The sequence below is a fragment of the Narcine bancroftii genome, chromosome 1 (genome assembly GCF_036971445.1).
Source record: "Narcine bancroftii isolate sNarBan1 chromosome 1, sNarBan1.hap1, whole genome shotgun sequence".
Lineage (NCBI taxonomy): Eukaryota > Metazoa > Chordata > Chondrichthyes > Torpediniformes > Narcinidae > Narcine > Narcine bancroftii.
In genome coordinates this window covers 301,311,228-301,330,450 of record NC_091469.1, presented here as the reverse complement: position 1 = coordinate 301,330,450, position 19,223 = coordinate 301,311,228, and the positions used below count along the sequence as shown (strand labels likewise).

Below are 19,223 nucleotides of genomic sequence, written 5' to 3'. Positions count from 1 at the left end.
AATGCAATACATTGGTAAATTGATGTGCTCAATGTTGACAGTATATACATGTTTATTGAAATGTTCATGAAGTCTGTCACTTGAAACCTGCTATTTGTGAATTGTGAAACCTCATTGTTTAAAAATATGGCTTTTAAAACCATAGGAATTGAGGGTATTGAAAACTGAAGGCTATTTTTCTGCAAGGTGATCTCGGCAAATAATATCAAAGTTAACTAATGACTGCTAAATCTGTTTGTAACTACATAACCATATTCTCAATTGTAGTTATTCCCACTTTTTCTTTCAGATGATAATGCAGAGTTCAATTTGGTTAATAATGCATTAATGTGTATATTCAAGATTGATGCTAAAGGTAACTGTTACTTTTTATTGAGACTGCTGATGTATTTTTAAATGAGTTTTCATATCCATATCCTGAAATCACTTTTTTAAAGTATGCTATAGAGAAGTTGTAGAAATTTAGTAAAATTTTAATTTTGTGATATAATTGATTTGACAGACCATAGGGTGAGCAGGTATACCGTATAAACTCGAGTAATAGTCGAGTTTTTTGGACCAATTTTTTGGGTCAAATTTGGGAGAGTCAACCCTTACGTGACTTTTGACTGTGGTAAGTACCTGTGTCATTCAAGGCATCAAGAGCTCAGATGGCCGGGACCGCAAGGTAAGTCCACGTTCGAGGCGTCAGGAGCTCAGGTGGCTGGGACCGAGGAGAGAGTCTGTGGCCGGGGTGTCGGGGGCTTGAATGGGCGGGCAGCCAAGGTCTTGGAGTGAGTTTGTGACCAGGGTGTCAGGAGCTCCGGTGGATGGGTGGGTGGCCGGGTCAAGGGTCTGCTCCGGTGGGCAGTCAGGACATTGGGAGCTCGGATGGGCAGGCGACCAAGGTGAAGGGCTTGCAGCCAGGGCGTCGGGAGCTTGGTTGGGCAAGCGAGCGGGGTCAAAAATAGGAAGGAGAGGGGCTTTTACACGGGTCATACAGAAAATGCACAATTTTTGGGCCAAAAAAGGGGGTGGAAGTTGACTATTACACAAGTATATACGGTATATATTTTTTTAAATGAAAATTTGAGAAATTTTATGTAAAATATAGTTTATTTGAAATGGTTATAATGACTGAGGCTGGGAAGATATAGAATGAAATATCACGCAGTAATATTTTGTAAAGACTGACAGATTATCTGTAGAAAAGAAATCTGTTGCAAGTACAAGAAAAAATAGAGCCTACCTAAAAATAGAAAACAATTAGCAAAAAGCTGACATTAGGAGAGTGGAAAAATAACAACACTTAGAAAAACAAAGTTTAGAAGATTGGAGGAAGAAGAGAATAAAAATCAATAAAGTTATGGTTATTGGTTGAAATAATTTGTAAATATCAGCAGTTATGTAATTTGGGATCATTTACTTGATTATTAAAGGCTGTCAATGTCTGGTGGACCAGTATAGAAGTTTAGGACATGTGGAAATGCAGATCTGTAAGTGTGCTTTTGAATAAAAGGTTTGCATTAGACACCTTCTTGCAAACTTTCATGCAATATGTACATTTTAAATTGGTTTCTTGAATTTTCTTTCTCCTGAAAGGAACCTTGGGTGGTCTTTTCACACAGATAATCCAAGGGGAAGATATTGTGCGAGAACGTGCCATAAAGTTTCTTTCAACAAAACTGAAGGCTCTGCCAGAAGAAATAATGAGCAAAGAAGTAGAAGAATACATTTTTGTTGAATCTAAAAAGGCAAGTAAAGTAAAAATGGTCATTTGTGTGCTCTGATGGTTGATTATCAACAGCTTAGTTAGAACAGAATTTAATAAAGATTGGCATAAGTATTTATTGTGAAGTACAAACATGCCATGCAAAATGTTCTTGCCTTACAATTGCAAGTAGTAGTTTCAATGAGAATAATAATTTTTATTTATGAGATTAATTTTCCTTTAGCAGAATTGTTTGTTTTATTTAACGGTCCTTTGCAATTTCATTTGAGGAAGGGTATGAGTTTATACAACTTTGGGGCAAATGTTTGATACATATGAGCTACTAACTGCACACAAATCAGCATTTCTTCATAGCCAAAAAGTGGTCAAATCTGAATTTATGCATGTAGATTATGTTTTTCCTTCTCTTCCAACAAAATTTGTAAACTAGAATAGCTCTCAGAAATTTCCTGAGGATTGAATTCAATTTGAGGATTTTCTTTAAAATTGCAACTCAACTAAACTGATACTTAGCTTGATTGGTTTCTCAAGCCAAATCATGACAAAATCAATGCTGCAGGAAGTCCCTAAGTTACCACGTGGTTCAGTTCATGAGAACTGTAACCTAAATTGTTTTTAAGTCAAAAATGAACAAGAACAGAATGTGGGAGAATATCACAAACAGCTGTGATAGGAGAGAAATCTCTCTGCAGGAGGCCTTGCATGAGTGAATAAGCCTACTGAGCCCTCTCTGCTCTTTTAGGCTTGACCCAGATCCTGATTGTTGCAGCTCAAACAGATGGGGTGCAGATATGCCCTAAGAATGCTGTGGTTCATCAATAACTAGAAAATCCATCCTACTGGTCATCTAAATACTCATTCATGCATAAAGGGTGTCGATAAGGAAGGTGTTTGTAACCCAGTGATGGCCTAAAAAAAAAGGCTTTGGAGGTCAGGACAGCTGGAAGGTGGTCACAGGAGGCTGGAATAGTTGCAGGATTTCCTTGAGTCATCAGATTGGGTGGTATTCAAGGACTCTGCTGAGAATCTGAGTACACTGAGGCTCTCATACACTTTATCAGAACAGCTGTGGATGTGTGTGTCCACACCAGATCATTCAGGGTTTTCCCCAACCAGAAGCCCTGGATGAACAATGAAATCTGGAACTCGCTGAGAGCCAGATCGCAGGCATTTCAGTCCAGAGATCCAGATCAGTACAGCAGGAGCAAGTACGACCTGCAGAAAGCTACCTCCCGGAAGAAGTGGAGATTCTGGATGAAAATGGAAACAAAGGACACCCAACGTTAGGGCAGGGCCAAAATGGCATAAATGATAACAAAACCAAATTCGGTAAAAGAGCAGACAGCAAAGCTTCTCTCTCAGAGGAGCTTGTTGACTGCTATGCCTGATTTGTTGACAGTAACAATGAAGATCACCCCTCCACACTCCCACATCCTCTGATGATCCCATCCTGTCCATATTTGAGGATGATATGCGTCCTGCTTTCAGGAGAGGGAATCTGAGGAAAGCATCTGGCCCAGATGGAGTACCTGTCTGAGTATTAAAGATCTGTACTAAACCAATTAAGGTATTCACGGATATCTTCAATATCTCACTGCAGCAGGGTGTGGTACCCACCCGTTTCAAACTGGCATCAATCATATTGGTACCCAAGAAGAGAGTAGTAACCTGCCTTAATGACTATCGAACAGAAGCATTTACATCAACAGTAATGAAGTGTATTGAAAGGGTGGAGATGAAGCACATCAGCTCCTGCCTGAGCAGTGACATGGATCCATTCCTGTTCGCCAATTATAGAAACAGGTCTATGGCGGATGCCATCTCACTGGCTCTACACAAAGCCCTGGAACAACTGGATAGCAAAGATGTATACATCTTTATCGACTACAGTTTGGCATTTAACACAATCATCCCCTCAAAACTGATGGGCAAACTCCAAGACCTGGGAGTTAACACAGCACTGTATAATTGAATCGTGGATTTCCTCACCTCCCGACCACAATCAATGAAGATTGGTTAAAAATTTCTCAACAATCTCCATCCAATGAAATGCCAAGAGAGGATGGACTCCCAATAGAATTCTATAAAACATTTAAAGACTTATTAATTCCTACTCTCCTGGAAGTAATGAACCAGATAAAAAAAACACAAAACTTGCCAGATTCAGGCAAAACAGCAATAATTACAGTAATACCAAAGATGGGGAAAGATCCACTAACACCAGCATCATATAGACCAATATCTCTACTCAACACAGATTATAAGATAATAGCTAAACTATTAGCAAACAGATTGGCCGACTGTGTACCAAAAATAGTAAAACTAGATCAAACTGGATTTATTAAGAAAAGACGAACGACAATATCTGTAAGTTCATTAACTTAATCCATACAGTACAAGGAAACAAGACGCCAACAGTGGCGGTTGCCTTAGATGCAGAGAAAGCCTTTGACAGAGTACAATGGAATTATTTATTCAAAATACTACAGAGGTTCAACCTACCAGAGAAATGTATTAATTAAATTAAAGCATTATATAAGGCACCATTGGCGAAGGTGACAGTAAGTGGATATATATCAAACCAATTTAAATTAAGCAGGTCAACTAGGAAGGGATGTCCACTATCTCCCTCGCTGTTTGGGTTAGCTATAAAACCAGCTGATAAGAACAGAAAATAAAATAAAAGGGATAAAAATAAAAGAGAAGGAATATAAAATCAGCCTATTTGCAGATGACGTCATAGTATACTTAACAGAACCAGAAATATCAATAAAAGAATTACATAAGAAATTGAAGGAATATGGAGAAGTATCAGGGTACAAGATCAACGCAAATAAAAGTGAAGCGATGCCAATGAATAATGCGGATTTCACAAAGTTTAAGAAAGAATCACCATTTAAATGGCAAACACAAGCAATCCAATACCTAGGTATTCAACTAGATAATAATCTAGGCCATCTATACAAATTAAATTATCAGCTATTAATGAAGAAATTACAAGACGACTTAGAACATTGGAAAGATTTACCACTAACACTGATAGGAAGGGTAAATTGCATTAAAATAAATATCTTCCCAAGGATACAATACCTATTTCAATCGTTACCAATTCACCTAACAGAGAAATTCTTCAAGGAGCTAAATAAAATTCTTATGGAAAGGGGGGGAAACCTAGGATATAGCGCAAGATAAATTAACAGAATGGTACAAACAAGGGGGCTTACAACTACCAAACTTTAAGAATTATTATAGAGCAGCACAATTAAGATACCTACAAGATTTTTATCAAACAAGGGAAAAATCAGATTGGACCAGATTAGAGCTAGATAAAATAGGGGAGAAGATACCTGAACATATACTATATAAGTGAGATGAAAAGCTGGTACAACATGGGAATTCACCAGTACTGCACCATCTGCTCAACATTTGGAAGAAGATTCATGTAGAAAGGAAAAAACAAATTATCAACTACCAAAAATTAATATTGATCCAAAATCATCTAATCCCCTTCACAATAGATAACCTTTCCTTCAGAGAATGGGAGAGAAAAGGGATCAAAAGAATAGAAAAGTGTTTTTCGGGAAATAAATTATTATCTTTTGAACAAATGAAGTGCAAATATGGTATAACTCATGGTACAATGCTTGCATTCCACCAACTGAAAACCTACTTGAAGGACAAATTGGGAAGCAGGCTGAGGTTACCAGAAGGAAGCAATTTTGAATATGTGATTACAGACACAATGATAATTAAACTGCAAGAGAAAGAGAACGAGGAAATAAGCTGGAAACCCAAACAAAATGGGAACAAGATCTAAACATAAAGATAAAGAATAAAACATGGAAAAAGCTATGCTCCAGAACTATGAGAAATACAATAAACACGAGGTTACGCATGATACAATATAATTGGTTACACAGGCTATACACCATGCTCCAAAAGTTAAATAAATGGGACCCAACAGTATCAGATGGATGTTTTCGCTGTAAGAAGGAAACGGGAACAACAGTACATGCAATTTGGGCATGTGAGAAAGTGGAAAAGTTTTGGGAAGATCTAAATCAGGTAATAAATAAAATCACAAAAAAGTAACATACCAAAAAATCCAGAGATCTTTCTTCTAAGTAATATAAGAAGTAAAGAACTTGGACTCGATTTGGATGGAGCACAAAAAAGATTTATTATGATAGCCTTAGCTGTAGCAAAAAAATGTATTATGTCAACCTGGAAATCAGAAGATAGCCTGAGAATACAGCAATAGTACATAGAAATGAATAAATGTATTCCATTGGAAAAAATAACATATAATTTAAGAAATAACATCACAGTATTCGAACAAATTTGGGAACCGTACATGGAACACAACAGAGAAGTCCTACCACGGACCTCCACCACCTAAAATGACAGAATGAGAAGATGACGAAATGAACTGACCCAGTATGTAAAAGTAGATGACACAATTTTCTTGTTTATTTTCATTGTGTGATGACATTGTTTAATGGGTTTTAATGCATCATATATGTTGAACGTTGAGTAGGTAGGGGGGGGGGTGAAGGAGGGAGGGGGTGGGAAATGGGGAGAAAATGACACTGTGTATTTTCAAGAGGGAAATGTTTGTGTATTTTGGTCAATATGATTCATAGTGTGAAATTTTTTTTTTAATTTAAAAAAACAATCTCCATTAGTACTAGAACACCACAGGGCTACAATCTGAGGGTGAGCAAATTAAGATTCTTGGGAGTCACTATCTTAGAGGATATTTCCTGGACCAAATACACCATTGGCATCATGAAGAAAGCACCTCAGCACCTGAATTTCCTCAGGAGTTTACAGAGCTTTGGTCTGCCACCAGAAACCCTGGCAAATTTCTACAGATGTGTGATGGAAAGTTTGCTGACTGGCTGCATCACGGTCTGGTATGGGGAATCCAATACCCCTGAGTGTAAATCCCTCCAAAAGGTTGTGGACACAGCCCAGGACATCATAGGCAAAACCCTCCCTACTATTGAGAACTTCTACAGGAAATGCTGCCGTCTGAGGGCAGCAGGAAACATCAAGGACTCGCACCACCCAGCACATGCTCTGTTTTCGCTGCTGCCATCAGGAAAGAGGTATAGGTTCCACAAGAATCGTACCACCAGGTTCAGGAACAGCTGCTACCCCTCCACCATCAGACTCCTCAAAAAACTCAGACTAATTTAAGGACTCTTAATTGTGCTCTTTGTTGATTTTCTTTTGTTATCTCTATTGTATAGTCAGTTTGTTTACATTTGTTATCTGTTTACAGTTCTTTTATTTCTTTCTATGTTTACACTTTGTACAGTTTATTTTTTGCACTTCCAATTAGTGGTAATTCTGCCACGCCTGCAGGAAAAAAGGAATCTTGGTTATATGTGATGTATGTACTCTGACAATAAATCTGAATCTGTATCATACTGGTTCTTTTTAGTTTAAGTTTGAAATCATGTGGAACAAATTTAAGTGATGCACATTTTTTTCTAAGATTAGAAATGACACTAGCAAGTGCTATGAAGCAAACAATTGCACAAGCATTTGTTCAACTAGAATGACACCTTGAATAGAATCATAGTCTTCTATGCATGTATCAAATCACAAAACATTTTTGTTAAAGTGTGGCCCCGTTATAATGCAATCGTTGAGTTCCATAAAATGGCATCGCGACAAAACTGGGCTTGTGTTAAATTGGGGTTGAAGAAAATCAGCATTCAAACTGACCCAACATCCTAAAACACCCCTATTTTCACCCTATTCGACCCTTTTTTTGCATGTTTACCTTCTGGAAAGTAAATTACCTTTCAATTAAAGAATTCTACAAATAAATTGTTGTTACAGTAGAAATTAAAACAAATTAATTTTTAGTAAAGATTTTTAATCAACAAAAGCATTCAAGAATATTAGCAGACATCTCTTACAGTTTAGGTCTTTAAAAAATGATCGAGTGTTCCTTGCTTGAATGTAGTATGTCTCTGGTTGCAAGCAAAATCTAGAATGTTTCTGAGTTGGAGAATGAATCTTTGATGTAGTGTTCTTGGGGAGGTAAGAAACTCTGATCTTTCCATCATGGCTTCCTAGGTTGGCAGCTGCTAGGTGAGTGGGGCAGTTGTCAAGCAAAAGAAGAGCTTTGGGTTCTAGCTTTTGCTTAGACAAAAGGGACAAATGTTTTGTGAAACTAATCCTCAAAGATGACAAGTCATCCAAGCATTGCTGCTGTGCTTGCATTCGAACGATAATGACTTCATGTTGACATGGTGGAAACAGCAGGGCAAGCGAGATTTGCCAATCATGAGCGCTTTTAACTTGTGAGTTCCGGTCTTGTTTACACAAAACAACAGCAACGCATGATTTTGCTAGCAATGACTCATCACGTCATATCCAAATTTGCGTTAAATCGGGACCATAAAATTGGCGTTTCACTGTAGTTGTTGTCTGTGTAACAAGAGTTCTTAAACCAAACTGGAAAAGGGCAATTTATTTTGTCAATCCCATTTTCCCGGTGCACCATTACATCTACAGAACCACGTGGTTTTCAGCTAGTTTATTCCAAAAATGCCTAAGCTGTAAACTAATGTTTTTTTTTAATTGTCATTTGCTTATAAACTAATGGAATATTTGGGAGATAATCTGGTAAAATTAGAGTAGGTTACATTTTAAAACAGATCTTATTTGAAACACTGAAGAATTCATATTGTGAACTTTACTGAAACTATGGAGAATGCTATGCACATTTCACAAGTAGCTGCTAATTGAAATGATGTCATCAAATGAATCAACTGGAGACAGGTCGTCTGTGTTGAACATTTTTACAAGGCTTCTGACTTTACTGCAAAGGGTTCATTCAAAGGTCAATGAGAAGTTTTGTTTACCTAAGACAACAGATGGGAGCAACAGACTAACTCCTATTTTTTGCTGGAGAAGGTGGGGGTTTTGTGGCAAGTGAGAGAGTCACATGGGCTTTCTAGCAGTTGGAAAATGGAGAGAGAAGTGAAATTGAACTGTGAACCAAAGAACTTTTCTTAAATTTACACACACATCATACACGTGCACTGAGAATTAGAAGGGGATTAATTTGGGTAAGTTAAGTCAATAGAGATAAGTTAAGGTATGATTCTGTTTTCATGTTTAAAGATAATTAAAAACAACTTTTGTTTAAGTCACCATTTGTCGTGGTAAATATCTATTGCTGCTGGGTTTTGGGGTCCTTTGGGCTCGTAACAAAAATGCAATTTATTCTTAAAGTGAGCATAACTTTAGTAGATAATGGCATATAAAATTATGAACTTTCTGAAAATAGGTGAGATGGTTGCACATTTTTATTTTCCCTTTGAAAATGGCACTCAAAAAGGACTAGACACATTAGCAAAATAAATAATTTTACTTTTATTTTTAGATTGTTTTTAAGGAGCAACATTAATGTTAAATATTTTGGTTTTAGGTACTTGATGATGTTACAGGAGAAGAGTTTGTTTTATTCATGAAAATTCTGTCTAGCCTGAAGAACCTTCAGACAGTAAGTGGTCGACAACAATTGGTCGAGTTGGTGGCTGAACAAGCAGATTTAGAGCAAGTTTTCAATCCTGCAGATCCAGATTCCGTGGACAGACTACTACAATGCACGAGACAAGCTGTACCACTTTGCTCGGTAAGGGCAAACTTCAACATATTTTAGAATTGCTAACCCAAACTAATGCAATCTTACTGCATCATTCAACAGCAGAATGGACAAAGTTTGCACTTTTTTCCTTTTCTGATTTACTAATCTGCATAATTTTTCCTGCATGTAATCACCTGTCTGAAAGTCATAAACATCACGATTGTACTTGTAAAATTTATGACAAATCTTTAAAAATATCAATTTTGTTATTTGCATTTGGAATCTTTTGTGCATGCTGCACTGATCCACAAGTGAACCGGGTCACAGAGGTGCAGGCTCACACTTGGTGATGTCGCAATGGTCCTGGGGGGTGGGGGGGGGGTGCGACCTTCACCCTTTAAGAAGTCGTTCCCAGCCCCCACCTCATCTTGGTAACCTTATCGGGCAACGAGTTTGCCAGAATCCTGGCAGGGTTCCTGGCCATTATAACACCACGGTCCCGAACCATGGCATCCGTCACCACATCCCCACGTGGGAACTGCCACTATACGCCCTGGCATGAAGGCTTCCTCCCAACAAGCTGTAGCTCACCAAGAAAGAATTCAGGAAGATTGAAGAGATGGGAATCATTTGCTGCTTGGACTGCTCATGGACCTCTACACATGGTGCCGAAGTCTTCTGAGGGATGGAGACCTCGTGGGGACTACCGTCAGCTCAATGAAGCCACGACAGCTGACCAGTACCTGGTTCCCCACTTCCAGAAGTTCACGGCCAATCTACACGGAGCGAGGATCTTCTCAAAAATCAATCTGGTCAGGGGTTGCCACCAAATCCCTGTGCACCCCAGCAATGTCCCCAAGATGGCCCTCATCACTCTGTTCAGCCTTTTCAAGTTCCTCCGCATGTCATTTGCCCTCAAAAACACAGCGCAGACTTTCTAGAGTCTCATGGACTCGTTGGGGCGTGGCCTGTATTATCTACCTAGACAGCATCCTCACTCATGACAGGAGCAACTAATACTCCTGTATCTGCTCTGCCAGTGACTATAGCCTAGCCATCAACCCAGTGAAATGTCAATTCTACCTGACAGTCATTGATTTCCTTGAACACTGCATCAATTGACACGGAGCAATCCCTCTTTTGTCAAAGGTTGAGGCTATTCATAAGTTTGTCAAGCTAACTACTGTCAAAGGTTTGCAGGAGTTCATTAGGATGGTCAACTTCTACCATTGGTTCCTGCCATCAGCTGCCAGGATCATTCAAACTATTTTCAAGCTGCTGTCCAGTCAGACCAAAGAACTCAGCCGGGACACTGAGTCTATAGCAGCATTCAACCAGGCCAAAGACACTCTGGCCAATGCCACCCTTCTAGTGGATCCGCATGTTGATAAGCCCACTGCCCTCGCAGTCGATGCATCCAACACTGAGCAGCTGGTTGATGGACATTAGAGACTGCTCGTTTTCTTCAGCAGACACCTGCGCCCCACACCCCAGAGCAGTAGTGCGTTCAACAGGGAGTTGCTAGCCCTTTACCTTGCAGTACGCCATTTCCACTATTTCCTCAAAGGAAGGGATTTGACAGTCTTCACCGATCACAAGCCCCTCGCTTTTGCTTCACCAAGTTGTCAGACCCGTGGTCAGCAAGGCAGCAGTGTCATCTTTCATATCTCAAAGTACACGATGGCTAACAAGCGCATTTCTGGCAAGAACAGGCTTGTGGCTGGCGCTCTGTCCCATGTGCCACCCTGTCTGTACACTCCCTGTCCCTTGGAATTGACTATACAGTGCTCACAGCAGCCCAGTGGCAGGATGGCGAGATACCAGCCTACTGCACTGCAGTCTCATGGCAACAGCTGAAAGACGTGCACTTTGGGCCATCCAAAGCCGCACTTAACTATGACAAGTTCACTGGCTGACCTAGGCCCATTGTTCCAGCCACCTGGAAGCATCATGTCTTCAACATGCTACATTGGTTGGCCCATCTATCCATCTGGGCAACAAGTCAACTGGTTGCAGACAGATTCATGTGACGCAGCCTGTGTAAACAGGTCTGCCACTAGGCCGGAATTTACCTGCACTGTCACATCCAGGGTGCAAAGGCATGTGAAAGCCCCCTTCGGTCCTTCCCACTGACACATAGATGATTTGACCACGTCCACATGGACATGGTTGGGCCGCTGCCAGTTTCCAGAGGTGTCTTGTACCTGTTCATGATGGTGGATAGCTTCACTAGATGGCCAGAAGCTGTCCCGCTCTTGGACACTTCCACAATACCCTGATCTGGGGCCCTTATCACCAACTGGATAGCCTGTTTCAGCCTTTCTTCCAATATCACAATGGACAGGGGTGGGGGGGGGGGGGGGGGGGTGGGGGGCACTGTTCACGTCCAACCTATGGGCAGTGCTGGCACAGCTCCTAGGGACCCATTTATATCACACCACGACCTACCACCCACTGTCTAATGGCCTGGTGGGAAGGTTCCATCAGCATTTGAAGACAGCCCTCGTGGCTGGATGGGTGGAGGAGCTGTCTTGGATGGTCCTTGGCATCTACACAGCACTGAAGGAGGATTTGGCCACATCTTCCCCTGAGCTCGTCTATGGGGCCCCGCTGACAGTCCCAGGAGAGTTGTGCCAGCTGCCAAGAGGAAACACCTACTGCAATGCTAACACTTCCAACCTCTTGCCATGGTCCAGCTCCATCCTATGTCTCGAAGACTGTGAATGCATCTGCATAAGGAGAGGTGCGCACTAGATTCCCTTCAGCTCTCATAAGAGGGTCCAAACAAGGTGTTGCAAAGGAAATGTTCACAGTCAAATGCCTCAAACCAGCACACCTTGACCAACCAGTAGCTGTTCTAGCCCCATGGTGGAGAGGTCGGCCTCCCAAATATATGAACTGTTTACAAACAGGGCACCTCTGAACTCCGGTTATGTGGGGAGGGATGTCAGGCTACACTGATCCTCAAGTGAAGCGGGTCACAAAGGTGCAGACTCGCACTTGTTTGCGTCACAATGGTTCGGTGGTGAGGGTGGAGGGGGGGGCGCGCATCGGATCATAGAGGTCGTGTTGATAAGCTCTCGAAGAGTTCCAGTAAAATCAGTTGGTTGATTCAGCTCACTCATAGCTTCTGTGTAGTTTTTCGTTCGTTTGCTGCATAGCTTACTGACCACACCTTCAATATTAAATTTTAGTACTTAAAACGCTGGGATACAATCTATTGGCATAGATGACTTAAATACACTTGCTAATTGAATTACATACAGAAAATTGCCTTGCATGTGCCTTACTCCCTGAATTGGTCCTTCCCATTGAAATACCTTCTACATAAAACAGTAGATTTCTCATTTGTAATTGAAGGAGATTAGTGAAAGATTGTGCCCTCCAGCTGTTGTACATGAGGGGTTGAATGACAGAGTGGGATTGGTAATCAGCAGATGAATGTTTAGGAATTCTGACTTTTGCAAGGAATTGTTGATTTTTAATCAAAATCTGGATCACTTTCTTCCAAGTATGAGATTTAAGGAAGTAATTTGAATGTTACATATTAGAATTAAAAATATCAAGATGGGTAGTAAAATACCAAAATATTATTAGAATGTCAAAATGTTCAGGAAATTCTTTGTGAAATGAGGAGCATGGAACAATAGAAGAGCACTGATGAAGGTTTCAGTTATGGCTGAAATAAAAGAGGAACTTTAAAGGGGCTGGTTATGAGGGAGGAACAGGAGTTTTTGAGAATGGACAGTGTGATGCTTTGTTGCCTATCTTAGAAAGAGTAATAATTTGAAATACTGAGTTTAGTGAATATCTTGATGTGGCAAAGGGATTTCAGCTGACAGTGACAGACCCTTCAATGACAGATTTGCTTTGTTCGAGCTTACTAGAAACTTAGGGTTGGCGCATAGCCAGATAATGTCAATTATGAAATTAAACATGATTGCAGAGAAGCAATATTATGAACTTTAGTGTAGATCAATTTTCATGAACAATGTCGATGCCAAATGATTTGCTAAAATTAAAAGGGAGTTTTAAAAATAAACAGCACCACCAACAAATTTGTGATAATGGAACCTATATTATCAGTCATAAATTTTCAAGGTGAATAACATCTCAACATCCAATATATATTTTGGCTTTGGCAATATCATGCAATTTACATAGTCCTCTGACAATTTAACCAGATTACGATGTTTTTTTTTTAAAAGTTAGACCATATGTTCTGAGTAAAATCTTGGATTATGCCTACAAGAGCATACCGATTCTTAATTCATTGAGGTGAAAACTGAAGAGTGTGTAGTGATAAGTGATTGATCATCCTGTTATTTATCTTTCAGAAAAATGTTCATTCAACGAGGTTTGTTACTTACTTCTGTGAGCAAGTATTACCAAACCTGAGCTCCCTTACTAGTCCAGTGGAAGGACTTGACATTCAGTTAGAGGTAAAGAGGTGGAATGGCTTCATTATTCTTTATTTTACTTTGTGCTACTTTTTCATGGATTTGAGGCTGAATTTATTTTAAATTATCTGTGTAAATTGGCTAAGATGATAAAGAATATTTGTAAGTCATTTAGTTGGGAAAATGCATAGTTAACACTTTTTAAATCAAATATCACAGTTTAGTCCTTCATCTTGTCCTGTGATCCTGGTAGTGATGCTGTCTGGCACTATGCTCCAGGTAGGGTCACCCATGGCGGTAAGGTCAAGGGTGAGGTCCCTGACAAAGAATAATTAATCCAAGTCCTCAATGGTAGAACAGGTGTTTAAAGTTATTCTGAACTCGAGGGCTATGAAGACAGACGAAGGCTACAACAAATTATCAGCTACAATCATCGTGGTTTACGTACAATTGGAATTGTTGGTCAATTTGTGAAGTATTATGTGCTTCTTGGAGCACAACATGAAGTTCACATTAAACAAATACATGTACAGGCGTCTTCCCTCTATCAGAACGAAGGCCATCATGGGATAGCCATGACAACATTTTTGTTACAACACTTGGAAAATATTCTAAATGGGATAAAGGAAAGGAACCCAAATTCAAATACATTGTAGGTCTCCAGGAGAATTAATAGACCTATCTTATTTTTAAAGAAAACTAATCAAGCATCGGATTTACTTTGGTGGGGGGATGAGAAGTGATTTAATTTATGGTAACTTTCTTTCAATAACCTCAGCAAAATACCATTTATGAGCTAAAAACTGCATGGAAGTAATGCCAATAGAGATTGACAAGGCTGATTCTTGAGATTGTGTGTATCTTGAATAGTTAGTTTTAGAAATCATTAGAATGGTTGTTTGCAAAGCAATCTCCTTCTCTCAAGTTTATATTTACAAACTACTGGGTAAAAGTTGTTCTAGCTCTAGTAAACTGGTATAATTACAAAATACCTCCTTGAAGTTAGTTTTGTTGCCAAATTAATTTTCTTTAAAAATGGTCAAGTAAAATTTTACTTTTGTTTTCAATTGTGTAGGTTTTAAAGTTGCTGGCAGAAATGACACCTTTCTGTGGTGATTTGGAAAAGTTGGAAAGTAATTTGAAACAATTATTTGAAAAATTGTTGGTAAGCATAAAATCTTTACTGGAATCTACATTCCTTATTCCATTGTAGTAAAGGTTCCATTATTGTTTTGTAATACTACTTTCAAAATGCAATATGCATGAAATTCTTTAACTTTTGTCTACAGTAAGGCAGACAGAGTTGCGACTTTGTCCAGCATCCCTTACAGAAACACACACCATCTGGTGTCCCAGGCGGTCTCCCCCCAAGTACAGTCCTGAGCCCGCTTAGCTTCTGAGATCAGACCACCTAGGTACACCAGGTGCCACAGAGGCTGTATGCACCCAGAAATTTCCCCTTAATGGTATTCAAATTATTACCAAAAATTTTCAGATGCATTATTAAAAATTCACTTGAGGAAAGACATTTAGACGTGTATACAGCACAGTAACAAGCCTTTTCAGCCCACGAGTCCAAGCCGCCCAATTTACATCCCATTAATCTACATCCCTGGTACATTTTGAACCTGAAGAGGAAAAAAAAAACTACACACATCATGAAATAATTAACAAATTTTGTTAATTTTTTGGCAAGAGTTCACATGATGGAAAATCACAATATGGATTATTTTTCTGGAAACTCAACCTCTCTAACATGCTTAATATTCAAGTTGATAAAAATGTCATTAATGCTCCTTTCATAAATTTTACTTTTAAACATTCCTAAAACCAAAACTAAATTAAAATTATCTCCACCTTTTCATCTACCAATATTTACTTTTACTTTGGCTCAAAATGGAACAGCTTTTTCTGTTATTCTCATGTTATATTTTCAGGGAGCACCAAAGGTTCTTTGAAAGTGAATAACCTTATAAATTATCAAACATAGTGGAATAAATGAAACAACACAAATATTGCTTAGTTTTTCTCTATTGCAGACTTGACGTGCATAGCCTCCGTAAGCTTGTGTGTAAACCCATTCTTGTGAATAACCTCACATTTCTAAAATACATTCAGGAATACATGCCATTACCACCAGAGGAAGCGGAAAACGGTGAAAATGCTGGCAATGAAGAGCCCAAACTACAGTTTAGTTATGTCGAATGTCTGCTGTTTGGCTTTCATCAACTTGGAAAGAAACATCCTGATTTCCTTACAGCAAAACTCAATACAGAACGACTCAAGGACTTCAAAATCAGGTGTGGTGAATGTGACTTATCCCACTGAAATTTGTTTCTCATTTTCAAACAGTAAACCAGTTTAATCATGTTCTTAAATGTTATTGTCAAGTTGTTTCATTGACTAATTTTACCCAAAATTAACTTAAGCCACAAATAAATTGTGATCAGTTCAGTTTGTCTGAAAGGGTGATGGAAGTTAATTCAGTTGTAATTTCTTAAGGGAAATATTTGCAGAATTATTCAGAAAGAACAGAAATCTCCTCTAAAGGATTAAATAACCTCCTGTTGGATCTTAATCAAAAACTGCACTTGTTTTTTCTGGGCAAAGTGCATGGTGAGGAACCTAACCTAGCAAGAACATAAAATACAGTGAATGTAATAGGGCAGCTTCTATGAAAACATTTTGGGTTTATGACCCTCCATCTGGGCATTTGAGAAAATAAGTTTTAAGTTGAGTGTTTTTGTGGTGATTCTGTTCATATACGGTATGTGCATGCACTCCACTCCCAAGAGGAGCAACTGGTTTAGCTTGGATTTTGACATTTGTACTATCTCTGAAATCCTTTCTAGCTCAGAATATTAAATGTGTATTCATTTTTGCCATCAAACAACTATTGGTGATGCTGTTTACTTTTCTGGGTCCTATTCTTTGTACCTCCCTCCTTTCTAACTTGGCTTCCAGTTTCATGCATTTCTTTGGTGTGTGCCTTAGTTAATCACTTTCAGTTGATCACTTATAAACATGATTGGTTATTCCCATGTGACAGCACTTTTGGCACTTGAGTCACAGACTATCTTTCAATTTCAGTTTTAATCCAGTGATAATGAAGCAAGGTCGTTGTTGCCTGAATATACTTAATCGCAACCCTATAACAATGGGTTATAGCCCAGCAAAAGAATGCATTTAATTTGGATCCTTAAGGTGTACAGCTCCACCCAAGGATTGTTTCTTTTAACTTGAATCATCTCATCATGTTTTAACTCTACATTATGTTTAGGTTACAGTATTTTGCAAGAGGTTTACAAGTTTACATCAGACAGCTACGTCTTGCTTTGCAAGGGAAAACGGGAGAAGCTTTGAAAACAGAAGAGGTATGCATTTCAGTCTATTACTGGTCTCTGGCTTAAATAATGAGGCAGCTTGGAATATGTTGCATAACTTGAGTGTGTTACTTTCGGTGACTTGGAGGAAGAATCGTGAATATTTTGTGTAGAGGTAATCCTAAATTTATGAATGGGCTGCGATCCTGGAGAGTGTTCCACATAAGTGAGAATTTGTCAATTGGAAAGGAGTTTCCCATTCATTTGAAACTTAAAATTCTAGCTGCACTCCATGGTACAAAACGTGATCAGAAAGCCAAACATTTGAAGATCTATCAATGCATGCATATAATGAGGTATAATTCCTGAACAATTAAATCTTTATAATATAAAAACTTTCCTGAGTGAAACATTCAATTGATTCTCAGAAAACACTGGGTTGCTGTCCAAAAAAACTGTAGTCATTGGGTCAGTCAAATTTGTCCTGAACCACCACCTGGACTTGCAGAAAGAAATCTACTGGGTTATCTCAAATAGTTATCTAAACCTTGAACTGGGTGGAGCTGTACACAAGGCTACCACTTGCCTCTTCAGGGAAACCTTTCTAAATGGGACTTCACAACATGCCCTAGTTTATATTCCCAAGGCTTTGAAATTGGGAGTAATTTGTTTGCCCACTCATTCCAGGAAAGCATTCAGAAAGTCATCGTTGTGAATGTCAAGACTGTCATTTTGTTTCAGTTGTGCATTATAGATGTAATTTCATTTAATTTTACAATTTTAAAGTTGTGTCAACAAATTTTGCTATTGGCTATACTGCAGTGAAACAAAAAGACTTGACAGGCCTGGCTCTTCTTGTGAACATTATTGTGGCTGTAAATGAAATTGCACTCAGAATGCACAACAGATCAAATTGGGGATCAGTGCCTCATTTACTAAAAGCTCCTAGACTTCATCAATCTCTTTAACTGTGAACTTTGTTATGATAAAAATAAATTACTAAATCAGACATGTACCCAAAAGAATCAATTGTGTTCCAAAAATATGAATTGAATGTTCATAAATCAAGGATCACCTGAATGCTGGGGTGAAAAATTCACACTTTCATATATAACACTTTCTATTCCACAGAACAAAATAAAGGTTGTTGCTTTGAAGATAACAAATAACATTAATGTTCTTATCAAGGTAATCTTTTTTTTCTCAACTATCGACTAAAATGTTTGTACAGAGAATAGCTGTGCGTGTTCGTTTGTTATTTTGGGATCATGCAGCTAAAAGTATTCCATGTTGTGGTTAACTGCACTCTTCAGTATTGCTTAATATATTGTCATTTTCACAAGTAAGTAGTGTTTGAAAACTATCCTGGGTCCTGTAGTCCATGCACAAAGCATAGATGGCTATCTAAATGTAATAGCTTGCCATTTTCATTTTTGTACAGTTAGTCAAATGTATATTGCAGACTGGACTTAAACATTGATTAACATGGCACATTTATTTTGGTTAGGATCTGTTCCACAATCCACCCTCTTATAAAAGTACAGTCACTCTTTCTTGGAAGCCTGTTCAGAAAGTTGAAGGAGGGTAAGTTTAAATTGTCTTGCTTTTTATACAGTTTTCATACTTAAGTTTAAAGTTAACCTCCATTTTAAAACAAAACAATCCTGATGACTATAATGATGAATGATTCAACGGTATATTTCCCAGCATTATTGAATTTCAGAAATTCATGCTCCAACACTGAATAGAATTGTTAGAAAATATGGATTTGCAGATGTTTGGAGTTCTGCACTGTTTATTCATTAAACTATTTTGGTGTTGTTTAAAGATTTTTGAAAAGAAATGCATATTATTAGTGGAGCTGTCTCCAAATCTGCCAGCATTTAATACTGTTCATATTGTATATTTACAAGTCAGAATGATGTGTACCTCTGGAGTAAGTTGGATATGGTAGCATCCCAACTTCCAACTGTTTAAGCCTTGCTCGGTAGTTATGGGTTTGGAGACTAGAGTGCACTTTGCTGCTTTTTATGATATGTAACTGAGATTTAGTAAATTGATGCAGTAACTGTTTAAGATAGATTAAGGGGGGGCAACATTGTTTTGGGTGGTTTCAAACTTCTTGATTCCTTACAGAATAGCAATTATCCAGTCAAGTGTAGAGTAGTCTGTCACTC

The 19,223-nt window shown here is 38.6% G+C and overlaps 1 protein-coding gene across 3 annotated transcripts in view; it reads left to right on the top strand.

Annotated features, from left to right (window-relative positions):
• api5 (apoptosis inhibitor 5) overlaps positions 1 to 19,223 on the top strand; it is a 38,932-nt gene that overhangs the window by 11,034 nt on the left and 8,675 nt on the right. For 2 of the 3 annotated variants that reach the window (XM_069905852.1, XM_069905861.1), the window contains 9 exons: positions 290 to 355; positions 1,582 to 1,733; positions 9,165 to 9,371; positions 13,661 to 13,765; positions 14,799 to 14,888; positions 15,842 to 16,023; positions 17,004 to 17,097; positions 18,178 to 18,234; positions 18,554 to 18,630. In XM_069905852.1, the coding sequence (XP_069761953.1) occupies positions 290 to 355; positions 1,582 to 1,733; positions 9,165 to 9,371; positions 13,661 to 13,765; positions 14,799 to 14,888; positions 15,842 to 16,023; positions 17,004 to 17,097; positions 18,178 to 18,234; positions 18,554 to 18,630 (1,030 nt within the window). The remainder of the gene's footprint in view (positions 1 to 289; positions 356 to 1,581; positions 1,734 to 9,164; positions 9,372 to 13,660; positions 13,766 to 14,798; positions 14,889 to 15,841; positions 16,024 to 17,003; positions 17,098 to 18,177; positions 18,235 to 18,553; positions 18,631 to 19,223) is intronic. The other variant, XM_069905858.1, reaches the window with a different exon arrangement.